Below are 12696 nucleotides of genomic sequence, written 5' to 3' on the forward strand. Positions count from 1 at the left end.
TATGCCAGGGACCCCTATAAGGGGAGATACTTCCCTTTGCTGCAGGCTCTCTTTGAAGCCCTTAGTCCAGTACAGAGGCTGATGACTGAACCTAATACCTGGTGAGGTTACAACTAAAGGAATGTTTGGTCTTCCAGCCTCAAGAAGCATTTCAGTTTCAGATTTTATGACATTGTAGCTGTAGGTGAACTGATCCCTTTTCATAATGGGGGAGGAGACAGAGAAAAAGGTGGCAAAGATCACTGAGGAAAACTGGTAGAATCATAGAATCACTCAGGGTGGGAAGGGACCACAAGGAGCAGCCAGTTCCAACCCCCCTGCCATGCCCAGGGACACCCTACCCTAGAGCAGGCTGCACACAGCCTCACACAGCCTGGCCTCAAACACCTCCAGCCATGGGACCTCAACCACCTCCCTGGGCAACCCATTCCAGCCTCTCACCACTCTCCTGCTCAACAACTTCCTCCTCACTTCCACTCTGACTCTCCCCACCTCCAGCTTTGCTCCATTCCCCCCACTCCTGCCACTCCCTCACAGCCTCAAAAGTCCCTCCCCAGCTTTTTTGTAGCCCCCTTCAGATCCTGCAAGGCCACAAGAAGGTCCCCTGGGAGCCTCCTCTGCTCCAGCCTGCACAGCCCCAACTCTTTCAGTCTGTGCTCACAGCAGAGCTGCTGCAGCCTCTGAGCATCCTCCTGGCCCTGCTCTGGACACACTCCAGCATCTCCACATCCCTCTTGTAATGGGGGCTCCAGAACTGGATGCAGAACTGGTAGCTGCCAGTTCCTCATCTCTCAGGCTTTTACTCCATTACACAGCTGCCAGCTATGCTGTTCAGTTCTGCAGAGCTGATGAGATGCCCAGGGCCAACAGATTTCCTCCCTAGAGAACCTGTAGAGCCTTTTCAGGCCCTGTGAGAACAGGCATCTTCACACAGCTCCAGCACTTCAGCTCCAACCCCACTTTATCAGCAAGCAAAGAGGGAATCTGACCCCAGCTCATCCAGACTTTATCCCCAGCCTCTTAAGATCTGAGCTTTGAAGGATGCTGGGAAGATGTGCAGATGTGGTGCTTAGTGATATGGCATAGTGGTGGACTTGGCATTGCTGGGTTAACACTTGGACTTGATGATCTTAAAGGTCTTTTCCAAGCTAGACAACTCTGTGAAGAGTTAGGCAGGTGTGGAGATGTGTCTTTTTCTGGGGCTCTGTTGCAGTGATGCCTCTGGTACCATGGGAGATCTGGGGCTCTGCTGAAGTGATGTCCCTGGTACTATGGGAGATCTGGGGCTCTGCTGAAGTGATGTCCCTGGTACCATGGGAGATCTGGGGCTCTGCTGAAGTGATGTCCCTGGTACCATGGGAGATCTGGGGCTCTGCTGAAGTGATGTCCCTGGTACCATGGGAGATCTGGGGCTCTGCTGAAGTGATGTCCCTGGTACCATGGGAGATCTGGGGCTCTGCTGAAGTGATGTCCCTGGTACCATCAGAGATGCCTCAGGAGAGCTGAGATGTCCACACAACAGTGCAGCAGGCAGCAGACAGTGAAAGGCAGCAGAGCAGAAGCTCTGCAAGAGGGGAAGGAAAACACAGTTGTGTTACCCACTGCAGCAAGGCAAGAAGAGAAAGAGACAGGGAAACGAAGGCAGGAGGAGAGGAAAACCCCGAGGTAAGCTGGAGCAAGCTGTTTGGGAGCCGAGGTGCTGCCGGGGGGCTGGCAGAGGGGGCTGACATGTTTGCTGGCAGGGGGGGCTGACATGTTTGCTTTCCCTGCGTTCCCCTGCAGTCGGCTTCCCGCCGCGTTGGCCTCTCTTGTGCCAACTGCCACACGACGACGACCACGCTGTGGCGCAGGAACGCCGAGGGGGAGCCTGTCTGCAACGCCTGCGGACTCTACATGAAGCTCCACGGGGTAAGCTCCTCGCCGGGCTCTGCTCCCCGCGGCACTGGCAGAGGCAAGGGGGGAGCTGTCCAGTGAGGATGATGGGGGACTCGAGTATCTCTGCCGCGAAGAAAGGCTGTCGAGTCTGGAGGAGAGAAGGCTGAGAGGGATCTGATCAATGCCTATGAATATCAGAGGGGTGGGTGTTGAGTAGCTGAGGCCAATCTCTGTTTGGTGGTCAGTGGTAACAAGACAAGGAGCAATGGCTACAAGCTGGGAACACAGAAGTTTTGACCTCAACATGAAGGGAAACTTCTTTACAGTAAGGGTGATGGAGCCCTGGAGCAGGCTGCTCAGAGAGGTTGTGGAGTCTCCTTCTCTGGAGCTTTCCAAACCTGCCTAGATGCATCCCTGTGCACTTAGTGCCATGGTCTGGTTGGTTGGCCAGGGCTGGGTGCTAGGTTGGACTGGCTGAGCTTGGAGGTCCCTTCCTGTGCAGCCTGCCTTTGGTGATCCTGCTTTAGCTGAGGGGTTGGGCTCAGTGATCTCTGGAAGTCTCTCCCAACCCCTGTGAGTCTGTGGCTCTGTTTTCATGAAGCCTACAGAGAAGAGCTGGAATCTTGTTCTCTTAGATGACCTCATGACCACACAGAAAGCAGTGATGTTTTCTCTTTGGCTCTGCAGGTCCCCAGGCCTTTAGCAATGAGGAAAGAGGGCATCCAGACGAGGAAGCGCAAGCCAAAGAACCTGAACAAAACCAAACCAGCAGCAGGTAAGCACTGGACAAGGGAGTTGTACATGGAGCTGTGTGCCCTGGTGCTGCTTCTGACCAGCCAGTGCTGTGACTCAGCCAGCCAGCCACAGAACAGGCTGACTCTTCACAAGTGGGGGTATCTGGATGCTTCCCAGCAGTAACCAAGACCTCTCCATTGCTTTTTCTGAAAGTGTTTAGTTTATTTTTATTTCTGCTAACTTTGGTCTTTGGGCAGAGCCTGATGTACTGTCTGCTGGTCAAGAGCTGGCTGGAAGGCTGGGCTCAGAGAGTGGTGGTGGATGGTGACACAGCCAGTTGGCAGCTGGCACTAGTGCTGTGCCCCAGGGATCAGTGCTGGGCACAGGCTTGTTCAATGTCTTTATTGATGATCTGGAGCAGGGGATTGAGTCCAGCAGCAGGAATTTTGCAGATGACACCAAGCTAGGAGCAGCTTTGGAGCTGATGGAGGGTAGGAGAGCCCTGCAGAGGGACCTGGCCAGGCTGCATGAGTGGGTAGAGGCCAATGGGATGAGATTGAACAAGGCCAAGTGCAGGGTTCTGCACTTTGGCCACAACAACCTCTAAGCAGCACTACAGGCTGGGGCCAGAGTGGCTGAGAGCAGCCAGGTAGAGAGGGAGCTGGAGGTTCTGGCAGAGAGGAGCTGAAGCTGAGGCAGCAGTGCCCAGGTGGGCAGCAGAGCCAATGGCATCCTGGGCTGACTAAGGAGCAGTGTGGGCAGCAGGACAAGGGAGGTTCTTCTGCCCACCCCTGTGCTCAGCACTGCTCAGGCCACCCCTGGAGTGCTGTGTCCAGTTGTGGTCTCCTCCATTCAAGAGAGATGTTGAGGTGCTGGAAGGTGTTTGGAGAAGGGCAGCAAGGCTGGGGAGGGGCCTGGAGCACAGCCCTGTGAGGAGAGGCTGAGGGAGCTGGGGGGGTGCAGCCTGCAGCAGAGGAGGCTCAGGGCAGAGCTCATTGCTGCCTGCAGCTGCCTGCAGGGAGGCTGTAGCCAGGTGGGGTTGGGCTCTGCTGCCAGGCAAGCAGCAACAGAACAAGGGGACACAGTCTCAAGTTGTGCCAGGGGAGGTCTAGGCTGGATGTTGTTAGGAAGTTCCTGGCAGAGAGAGTGATTGGCATTGGAATGGGCTGCCCAGGGAGGTGGTGGAGTCTGTGTGCCTGGAGGTGTTGAAGCCAAGCCTGGCTGGGGCACTTAGTGCCATGGTCTGGTTGATTGGCCAGGGCTGAGCTTGGAGCTCTCTTCCAGCCTGCTTGATTCTATGACTCTATTCTATGACTCTGTGTTCCCTACAGGTCCATCCAGCAGCGAGAGTCTTACCCCAACCACCAGCTCCACCAGCAGCAGCAGCAGCAGTGCCACGGCCGCTGAGGAAATGCGCCCCATCAAAACAGAACCTGGGCTGTCATCTCATTATGGGCACCCCAGCCCAGTTTCTCAGGTACAGAGGGGAGATGGTGGCAGTGGGATGAAGATGGGAACTAGGATAGTGCCCCAGGGATTCAGTGCTGGGTCTGGTCACAGAATCACAGAACTTTAGAGATTGGAAGGGACCTCCAGAAATCATTGAGTCAAACTTCCCTGCCCAGGCAGCATCACCCAGGGTAGTTCACACAGAAATGCATCCAGGAGGGTTTTGAAAGTGTCCAACCCCCCTGGGAAGCCTGTTCCAGTGCTCTGTCACCCTCACCATAAAGAAGTTTCTCCCCGTGTTGAGGAGACCTTCTATGTTCCAGTTTGGAGCTGCTGCTCCTTGTCTTATTGCTGCACACCACTGGAGATTGGCCCCAGCCACTCAACACCCACCCCTCAGATACTTGTATACATTGATCAGATCTCCTCTCAGAAACTGTTCTCCAGACTAATCACCCCCAACATCTTTATCAATGACACTGATGAGGGGACAGGCAGTCAAAGTGTCTGCTCAGCAGGTTTGCTGATGATACAAAGCTGGGAGGCTTGGCTGATGCAGCTGAAGGCTGTGAGGCCATACAGTGAGACTTGGACAGACTGAGAGCTGGGCACAGAGGAACCAGATGAGGTTCAACAAGGACAAGTGCAGAGTCCTGCACCTGGGGAGGAACAAAAACCTGCACCAGCACAGGTTAGGAGGTGATCTTCTGGAGAGCAGCCCTGTGGAAAAGGACTTTGTAGTCCCAGTGGACAAGAAGCTATCCATGGCACAGCAATGTGCCCTTGTGGCCAAGAAGGCCAGTGGGATCCTGGAGTGTAGAAGAAGAGTATGACCAGCAGATCAAGGGAGGTTCTCCTTCCCCTCTACTCTGCCCTGGTGAGACCTCATCTTGAATACTGCCTCCAGTTTTGGGCTCCCCAGTTTCAGAGGGACAGGGATCTGCTGGAGAGAGTCCAATGGAGGGCCACAAGGATGACAAAGGCACTGGAGCACTGCCTGATGAGGAAAGGCTGAGGGACCTGGGGCTGTTTAGTCTGGAGAAGAGAAGACTGAGAGGGGATCTAAAAAATGTGTATAAATGTGTGAGAGATGGGTGTAAAGAAGGAAGGGACATGGATAGCTTCTGCTCACTTGTGCCTTGTGATAGGACAAGGGGGAGTGGATATAAATCACAGCACAGAAAGTTCCACCTCAGCATCAGGAAGAATTTCTTCACTGCAAAGGTCATAGAGCACTGGAGCAGGCTCCCCAGAGAGGCTGTGGAGTCTCCTTCTCTGGAGAATTTCAAGCCCCATCTGGATGTGTTCCTGTGCGACCTGCACTAGATTCTATGGTCCTGCTCTGGCAGGGGGGGTTGGACTCCATGACCTCCAGAGGTCATAAAATCAAGCAGGTTGGAAGAGAGCTCCAAGCTCAGCCAGCCCAACCTAGCACCCAGCCCTGGCCAAGCAACCAGACCATGGCACTAAGTGCCCCAGCCAGGCTTGGCTTCAACACCTCCAGGCACACAGACTCCACCACCTCCCTGGGCAGCCCATTCCAATGCCAATCACTCTCTCTGCCAGGAGCTTCCTCCTAACATCCAGCCTAGACCTGCCCTGGCACAGCTTGAGACTGTGTCCCTTTCTTCTGTTGCTGCTTGCCTGGCAGCAGAGCCCAACCCCACCTGGCTACAGCTTCAGGTCCCTTCCAACCCCTACCATCCTGTGATACTGTGACAGTAGGCATGGTGAGAAGAACATCCTTCAAACCTCAGTAGAAACCCCTTTTCAAACCAAGGACCTAGGAACTCACAGTAAGCTCTGGGATGGAGCAAAGTTCCACCTTCTTGTCAGCATGTCTGCAGTGGAATGTAGCTTTTTAATGATGTGTGGCAGTTCTGAACACACAACAAGGAGCAGCAGCTTTGCTGACAACACAAAATTCCTTCTAGCTGGACAGGTCTCATACCAAGAAAATATCCATGCCAACATTTCTCTGTGCTGGCTGCGTGAGGAGGGATGAGAGAAACGCAGTGTGAGGAGAATTAGCTCACACTGCCCAGCTCTCACCAAGACAGTCCCTGCAAAGGCAGAGCAAACCAGCATGGCAGCAGAGAGCTGCAGACTGCAGTGCTGTGCTCTGTGCCATGTCCACCACTAGATGTCTTGGGACCAGCTCTGCCTCCACACTACCTGTGTGTCCTGCTAAGCAACAGCCAGATCTGGAAGCTGGTCTGGAAGCAGATTTAGTGACTGTGCCTTGGTTAAGCATCCCCACTGCACGGCAGCACTAAGAGACAGCAGGACAGAGAACCAGAGAATCAGTTCTGGGCCCCTCCATTCAAGAGAGATGTTGAGGTGCTGGAAGGTGTTTGGAGAAGGGCAGCAAGGCTGGGGAGGGGCCTGGAGCACAGCCCTGTGAGGAGAGGCTGAGGGAGCTGGGGGTGTGCAGCCTGCAGCAGAGGAGGCTCAGGGCAGAGCTCATTGCTGTCTGCAGCTGCCTGCAGGGAGGCTGTAGCCAGGTGGGGTTGGGCTCTGCTGCCAGGCAAGCAGCAACAGAAGAAGGAGACAGAGCCTCAAGCTGTGCCAGGGGAGGTCTAGGCTGGATGTGAGGAGGAAGCTCCTGGCAGAGAGAGTGATTGGCATTGGAATGGGCTGCCCAGGGAGGTGGTGGAGTCGCTGTGCCTGGAGGTGTTGAAGCCAAGCCTGGCTGGGGCACTTAGTGCCATGGTCTGGTTGATTGGCCAGGGCTGGGTGCTAGGTTGGGCTGGCTGAGCTTGGAGCTCTCTTCCAACCTGCTTGACTCTATGATTCTGCAATTCTGTGAAAGAGACCTGGGGGCTTCCACTGGGCAGAAGGGTGACCATGAGCCAGCAATGTGTTTTTCTGGCCATGAAGGCCAAGAGCATTCTAGGGTGTGTTAGACGAGCTGCAATTAGAAGGTCGAGATAGGGCTGGGTGCTAGGTTGGACTGGATGAGCTTGGAGGTCTCTTCTATGACTCTGTGCAAATGATCACTTCTGACATTACAGAAGAGAACAGGACATGCTGTGTGCAGCAGTAGGAAAAGCCAGGCTCTAGAAGAAGAAAGAGCCTGTCCAAAGCATTGCACCCAAGATGCAATTTGCAGCTCTACAGCAAACTGACAGACAAGTGATTACAATAGCATCAGCCCCCCTGCAGGGATTCAGATGGTCCTCTCTGGCTTGAAGCTTTGCTCACAGGGTTCTCCTTTTTCCATAGGCATTCTCAGTCTCTGCCATGTCTGGACATGGATCATCTATTCACCCTGCAATTTCAGCTCTGAAGCTTTCCCCACAGGCTTATCAGTCAGCTATCAGTCAGTCTCCACAAACCAGCTCCAAACAGGACTCCTGGAACAGCCTGGTCTTAGCTGAAAACCATGGGGACATCATAACTGCATAACCTGGTCTTCCACCCATGGACTTGAGGATTTTCCACTCGAGAGATGAAGAAGATGCAATGTAATCATCAAGTCAATGTTGTTTCCCACCCTCCCCTGTTTTCCTGTCTCCTCTCCCCTTGTGAGATGTTCCAGCAAAGAGGTAAAGAGGACTTACCTGAGGGTGCAGGAGAGCTCTTGCCAAACCACTAGAGAAGACTCAGATCTCCAAGCCACCAGTGGATTTGAAGCTTTCCTTTAAATGAGTCTATTTGCTTGTCACCACAGAAACACAAAGATGGACACAGTCCTTGAGTCCTGTTCAGTTTAAAACACCTTGCATTTAAGACTCAGGCACTGGTGGGGCAGAGACAGCTCTTTTTTTGTGCTCCCCTTCTCTCACCATCTGTTCTTTTCCTGACCAGAAGAAAATGTCACCATCTTCTTAGCACAGGCTGCTCGGGGAGGTGGTGGAGTCACTGTGCCTGGAGGTGTTGAAGCCAAGCCTGGAGGAGGCACTTAGTGCCATGGTCTGGTTGACTGGATAGGGCTGGGTGCTAGGTTGGACTGGCTGAGCTTGGAGGTCTCTTCCAACCTCATTGATTCTATGATTCTATGAAATGGAGCCAATGCCAGAAGGGTTTGCAAGCCAGACTTTGGTAGAAAGGCTTTGGTGGCTTTAGTGGATGGAATATGAACAGATGAAAGACTAAAGAAGGCCTCCCCACATTCTAAAAGCTCAACAATCCATCACAGTGTCCTCATTTGCCTAAATGGTCTGAAAAAGCTAATGGAAGTCCATATTTAAGAGTAACTCCTCCCCTATTTATCACCATGAAACCATGGGGACTGTGCTTCTGAAAGGTTGTTGGCTGAGCCTGGAGAAGATCTGTCCAAAGTCAAAGGGGGGATGCTGGAAGAAGGAAGCTTCTGGAAGCCCCCTTTAGCCATCAAATCCTGAAGGAATTTGCTGGGATCTTCCCTTACAGACAGCTACAAGCCAGGCTTAGAGATGACTGAAGAGCATAGCAAGTGAGAGATGCTCTTCCAACGCTGCTGTGCCGTTGCTTTTGGGACTCTTAATTTAATTCCTTTGTGTACTTCTGTCTTGGTTTTGGTGTTGCTGAAGCAATTTGCTTGTCCTTTCTTTTTCTAGCTGTACTCTGAGTGCCTGCTTTTTCCCCCTGACGGCTGGCTCATGACCATTTGACACATCTAACTCTCTGGGATACCCCCATTTGCAATGAGCACAGGCTCCAGCCTCTCATGGAGGTAGGCAGGGGCTGTTTCCTCTACCAAGCATGTGCATAGACTTGCTTGCCTGCAAGAGAAGCACAACTCCAGCCGTGCACAACTGCTAAACAGGACTCAGAAGCTTTTCTTGCACATTAGGCTCTCTGCAGCCAGGGAAACCCAGAAAAAGGAGCTGGAAGAGATGCTGAGAGCTCACTGACTCATTCTCTTTCCCCAAAAGGATCATTTCTACCTAGCCTAGCCCTGACTGCTCTTTCTCTAGCATGTGCTTAACAGACTCCATCACCACAGGTGCCACAGCTCCCCTGTGCCATCCAAGTGCTTCACCAGACATGTGGCCATGACATTTTCATCAACCTTTCTGAGCAGAGCCAGCTTTGCCTGGGAGGCCTCTCAGCTTTTCCTGGGACAACTCATCCTATAAGATTCTCCACTTTTGTTTCTGTCCACTCCCAAACACTCTTATTTTTCTTGCCTTCCCAGCTCCTCTCCTTCCTTCCTTTGCCATTGGAATGGGCTGCCCAGGGAGGTGGTGGAGTTGCCATCCCTGGAGGTCTTGAAGCAAAGACTGGATGAGGCACTTAGTGCCATGGTCTAGTTGATTGAATAGGGCTGGGTGTAAGGTTGGAGTGGATGAGCTTGGAGGTCTCTTCCAACCTGCTTGATTCTATGATTCTATGATTCTATGATTCCTGCATCCAGAACTCAAATACAGAACTACCAAGCAAAAAAAAACAGAAGAGGGATTGTGCATCCCTCCCAAATGTGCCATCCTCCATCTCCTACTTTTTAACATTCCCACAAAGCATGCTTCCACCCAAAGAACAAGATCCATGGCTCAGAGAAGAGGAAAGCCACGTCCATGTTTGGAGGAAAAGAATGGCACTGTATGGTCTTTCTTTGAACTCGCTGTTTTCCTCCTGATGGCAGAAAAGCTTCTTTAAGGAGAAGGATCCAACTGGACTGGTTGGGATCAAGACTGGGACTGGAGTCACAGTAGAAACCTGGACCCTTTTACATTCCCTGTGCTCTGCATAACTCAGGCTTGCAGGCTTTGGAAGGGTGATGGAGCCCCTGTGCTCCTCAGAGAAAAGCACCATGGCAGTGATGTCATGAGGAGGGTTGGATGGTGTTTGTGCCAGAGCTTCCACTCTGTCTTGCTGAGCTAATGCAGGGTCCAGACTCATTAGTGTTAATTAAAGACAAGGAAAAGGCATTTATGAAACATGAATAAAATCAAATTAAATTCTGTGATTCTGCTCAGGCCTGGCTGGCTGCAGGGAAGAGGGCAGGAATAATGAATTTGAGGTGAAAATCTCCCCCTGGGCATGGAGGTCTTCAGCCATCCTCCTCCTCCTGGGCAGGAGAGAAAGAAGCATAGCCAGCATGTTGAGGGAGGTGATTCTGTTCTCTGCTACACTCTGGTGAGAGCTCAGCTGGAGTATTGTGTCCAGCTCTGGAGTACTCAGCACAAGAAAGACATGGAGCAGATCCACAGGAGGCAAAAAACAAGACCAGAGAGCTGGAACCCCTCTGTTGTGAGGACAGGCTGAGAGAGTTGGGGTTGTTCAGCCTGGAGAAGAGAAGGCTCAGGGGAGACATCATTGAGGTCTTTCAGTATTTAAAGTGGCCTCTAGAAAAGATGGGGACAGACTTTTTTAGCAGGGCCTGTTGTGACAGGACATGGGGTGATGGCTTTAAGTAAAAGAGGGGAGATTTAGACTAGAGAGGAAGGCATTTTTACAGCGAGGTGGTGAAACACTGGCACAGGTTGCCCAGAGAGGTAATAGATGTCCCATCCCTGCAATCATCATAAGTCAGGGTGGATGCAAATGTAAGCAACCTGATCCAGTGGAAGGTGTCCCTGCTGACTGCAGAGGGGACTGGACTAGATGACCTTTAAAGCTCCCTTCCAATCCAAACCATTTTATGAGTCTATGAATTCTATGCCTCTGTAAGTGGAAGGAGAACTTTCTTGGGACCTCACTGTGAATTCCTGTCTGTAGCAGAGAAGCATGCACCATAGAGATGCCACTTGGCTAATGTACACCTTTGAGGTCTCTAGAACTATCCTGGGCAACCTGAGCAGGGGGGGAGCAGGTGGCCTCCTGGAGAGGAGCAAAAGTCCAGCCCAATGCCATGCCCCATCTCCTTTCCCATACAGATGCTCCCAGAGGTTCTGTCCAGCTTGCCTGACTATTGCACTTCTTCTAATGGGGGTTGGAACTAGATGATCCTTGTGGTCCCTTCCAACCCTGACTGATTCTGTGACTCTATGATTCTAATGTCCTCAAAGCTAAATTCCCTGGCTAATTTTTTTCTCCTGCCCTTGGAGCACACTCTGAAATCCCATCAAGGAGTCTGCTTGCAATGCAAGAGGGGGAAACCCCTTCAGAACCTGAGTCTGTCTTATGCTCCTTCAGGTTATCTAAACAACCATGGTAGAGGTCTGTAAATTGGTTCTCAGTCTTCCTCAAAGCCTTAAAACTAATCACTGAAACACAGTGAGGAGCATCTATGAGGACCCTGATAACAGAACAAGATGTCTGCATTAAGAAGGTGAGGCTCTGGGGGCTCTGAGGGTTACTTGGCTCTCTGTAGTGGCAGAACTCAGCCCTCTTGCACCACCAGCAGTAGAAGTTCAGGTATGTTTGGTTCAATTCTTTCCAGTCACCTAAAGCTGTTGCAGAGCTATTGGCCACCCTTACAGTGGAGATGTTTCTCCAAGTAAACTTTGGGTTCCAATGAGAGGTAAAATAATCAATAAATGAATTGCTCTGACTTGGAGTAAGGAGTCACTGCAGAGGTCTGGAGCCCTGGAGTCACACAGAGACCCTTCTTGTAGGCAGGAGCTGGGGCAGCCCAGGCAGGAAGACAACCACCAGAAGAGGTGGTTAAAGGGATACTCAAAGGAAACTGGGATCAAAGTGCTCCCAGTCTCAGGACACTCAGCTCATTCTGGCAGGAGAAGCAATCTGCACAATTTTGGGTTCCATCTGAGCTCTGCTTTCCTTCCTGTGATGGAGAAGGCATTCAGAGTCTGCCCTGCTAATAAAATTAGATACAGCTATTAGGCAAGGTAATTATTGCTATAATTATGGCTGTAATTTATTTCATTGAGGTGTGGTTGAGGACCGTGGGGTTGGCCAGGCCAAGCCCTACACAAAGAACCAATCCAGCCCAAAGGAGTAAGAGGGAGTGACCCAGCCCTTAAGCACATCTATAAATACAGGGGATGTGTTCCCTTAGAGGTCACCACTAATCACACACTCAAATTTTCATGTTGATAAGTTTGAAGCACCAAGTTTGGTCTCACCAAGCCAGACCTTTGCAACAGCCCAGTGGCCACCAGAGTAAAACCAGTAGATGAGAAGCAGGAGCCAGAGGGGTAGAAAGGTCATTTAACCACTTCTCAATCTCTTTCCTCTTTGTGGAAGAGCAATTATCTTGAATCACCTCAGTTCTTCTTTTGTGGATTGATCTGAAGAGTTCCATGTTTCAATCTCTCAAATCACTTCAGATCTTCTTTTGTAGCTTGGTCTGAAGAGTTCCATGTTTTACTCAATCTCTCAAATCACTTCAGCTCTTATTTGTAGCTTGGTCTGAAGAGTTCCACGTTTCACTCAATCTTCTGAATCAGTTCAGTTCTTCTTTTGTAGCTTGATCTGAAGAGTTCCATGTTTCAATCTCTCAAATCATTTCAGCTCTTCCTTTGTAGCTTGATCTGAAGAGTTCCATGTTTCAATCTCTCAGATCACTTCAGCTCTTCTTTTGGAGCTTGATCTGAAGAGTTCCATGTTTCACTCAATCTCTTGAATCACTTCAGTTCTTCTTTTGCAGACTGATCTGAAGAGTTCCATGTTTCACTCAATCTCTTGAATCACTTCAGTTCTTCTTTTGCAGACTGATCTGAAGAGTTCCATGTTTCAATCTCTCAGATCACTTCAGCTCTTCTTTTGGAGCTTGATCTGAAGAGTTCCATGTTTCACTCAATCTCT

At 51.2% G+C, this 12696-nt stretch overlaps 1 protein-coding gene across 2 annotated transcripts in view; it reads left to right on the plus strand.

Annotated features, from left to right (window-relative positions):
* The window catches only part of GATA4 (GATA binding protein 4), a 43457-nt gene extending 34091 nt beyond the window's left edge, over positions 1-9366 (plus strand). For both annotated transcript variants that reach the window (XM_064146691.1, XM_064146692.1), the window contains exons 3-6: positions 1783-1908; positions 2563-2650; positions 3942-4087; positions 7285-9366. In XM_064146691.1, coding sequence (XP_064002761.1) covers positions 1783-1908; positions 2563-2650; positions 3942-4087; positions 7285-7467 — 543 coding nt within the window. In that variant the 3' untranslated portion in view covers positions 7468-9366. The remainder of the gene's footprint in view (positions 1-1782; positions 1909-2562; positions 2651-3941; positions 4088-7284) is intronic.
* Positions 9367-12696: the final 3330 nt, after the last annotated feature.

Source organism: Pogoniulus pusillus, chromosome 7 (genome assembly GCF_015220805.1).
Source record: "Pogoniulus pusillus isolate bPogPus1 chromosome 7, bPogPus1.pri, whole genome shotgun sequence".
Lineage (NCBI taxonomy): Eukaryota > Metazoa > Chordata > Aves > Piciformes > Lybiidae > Pogoniulus > Pogoniulus pusillus.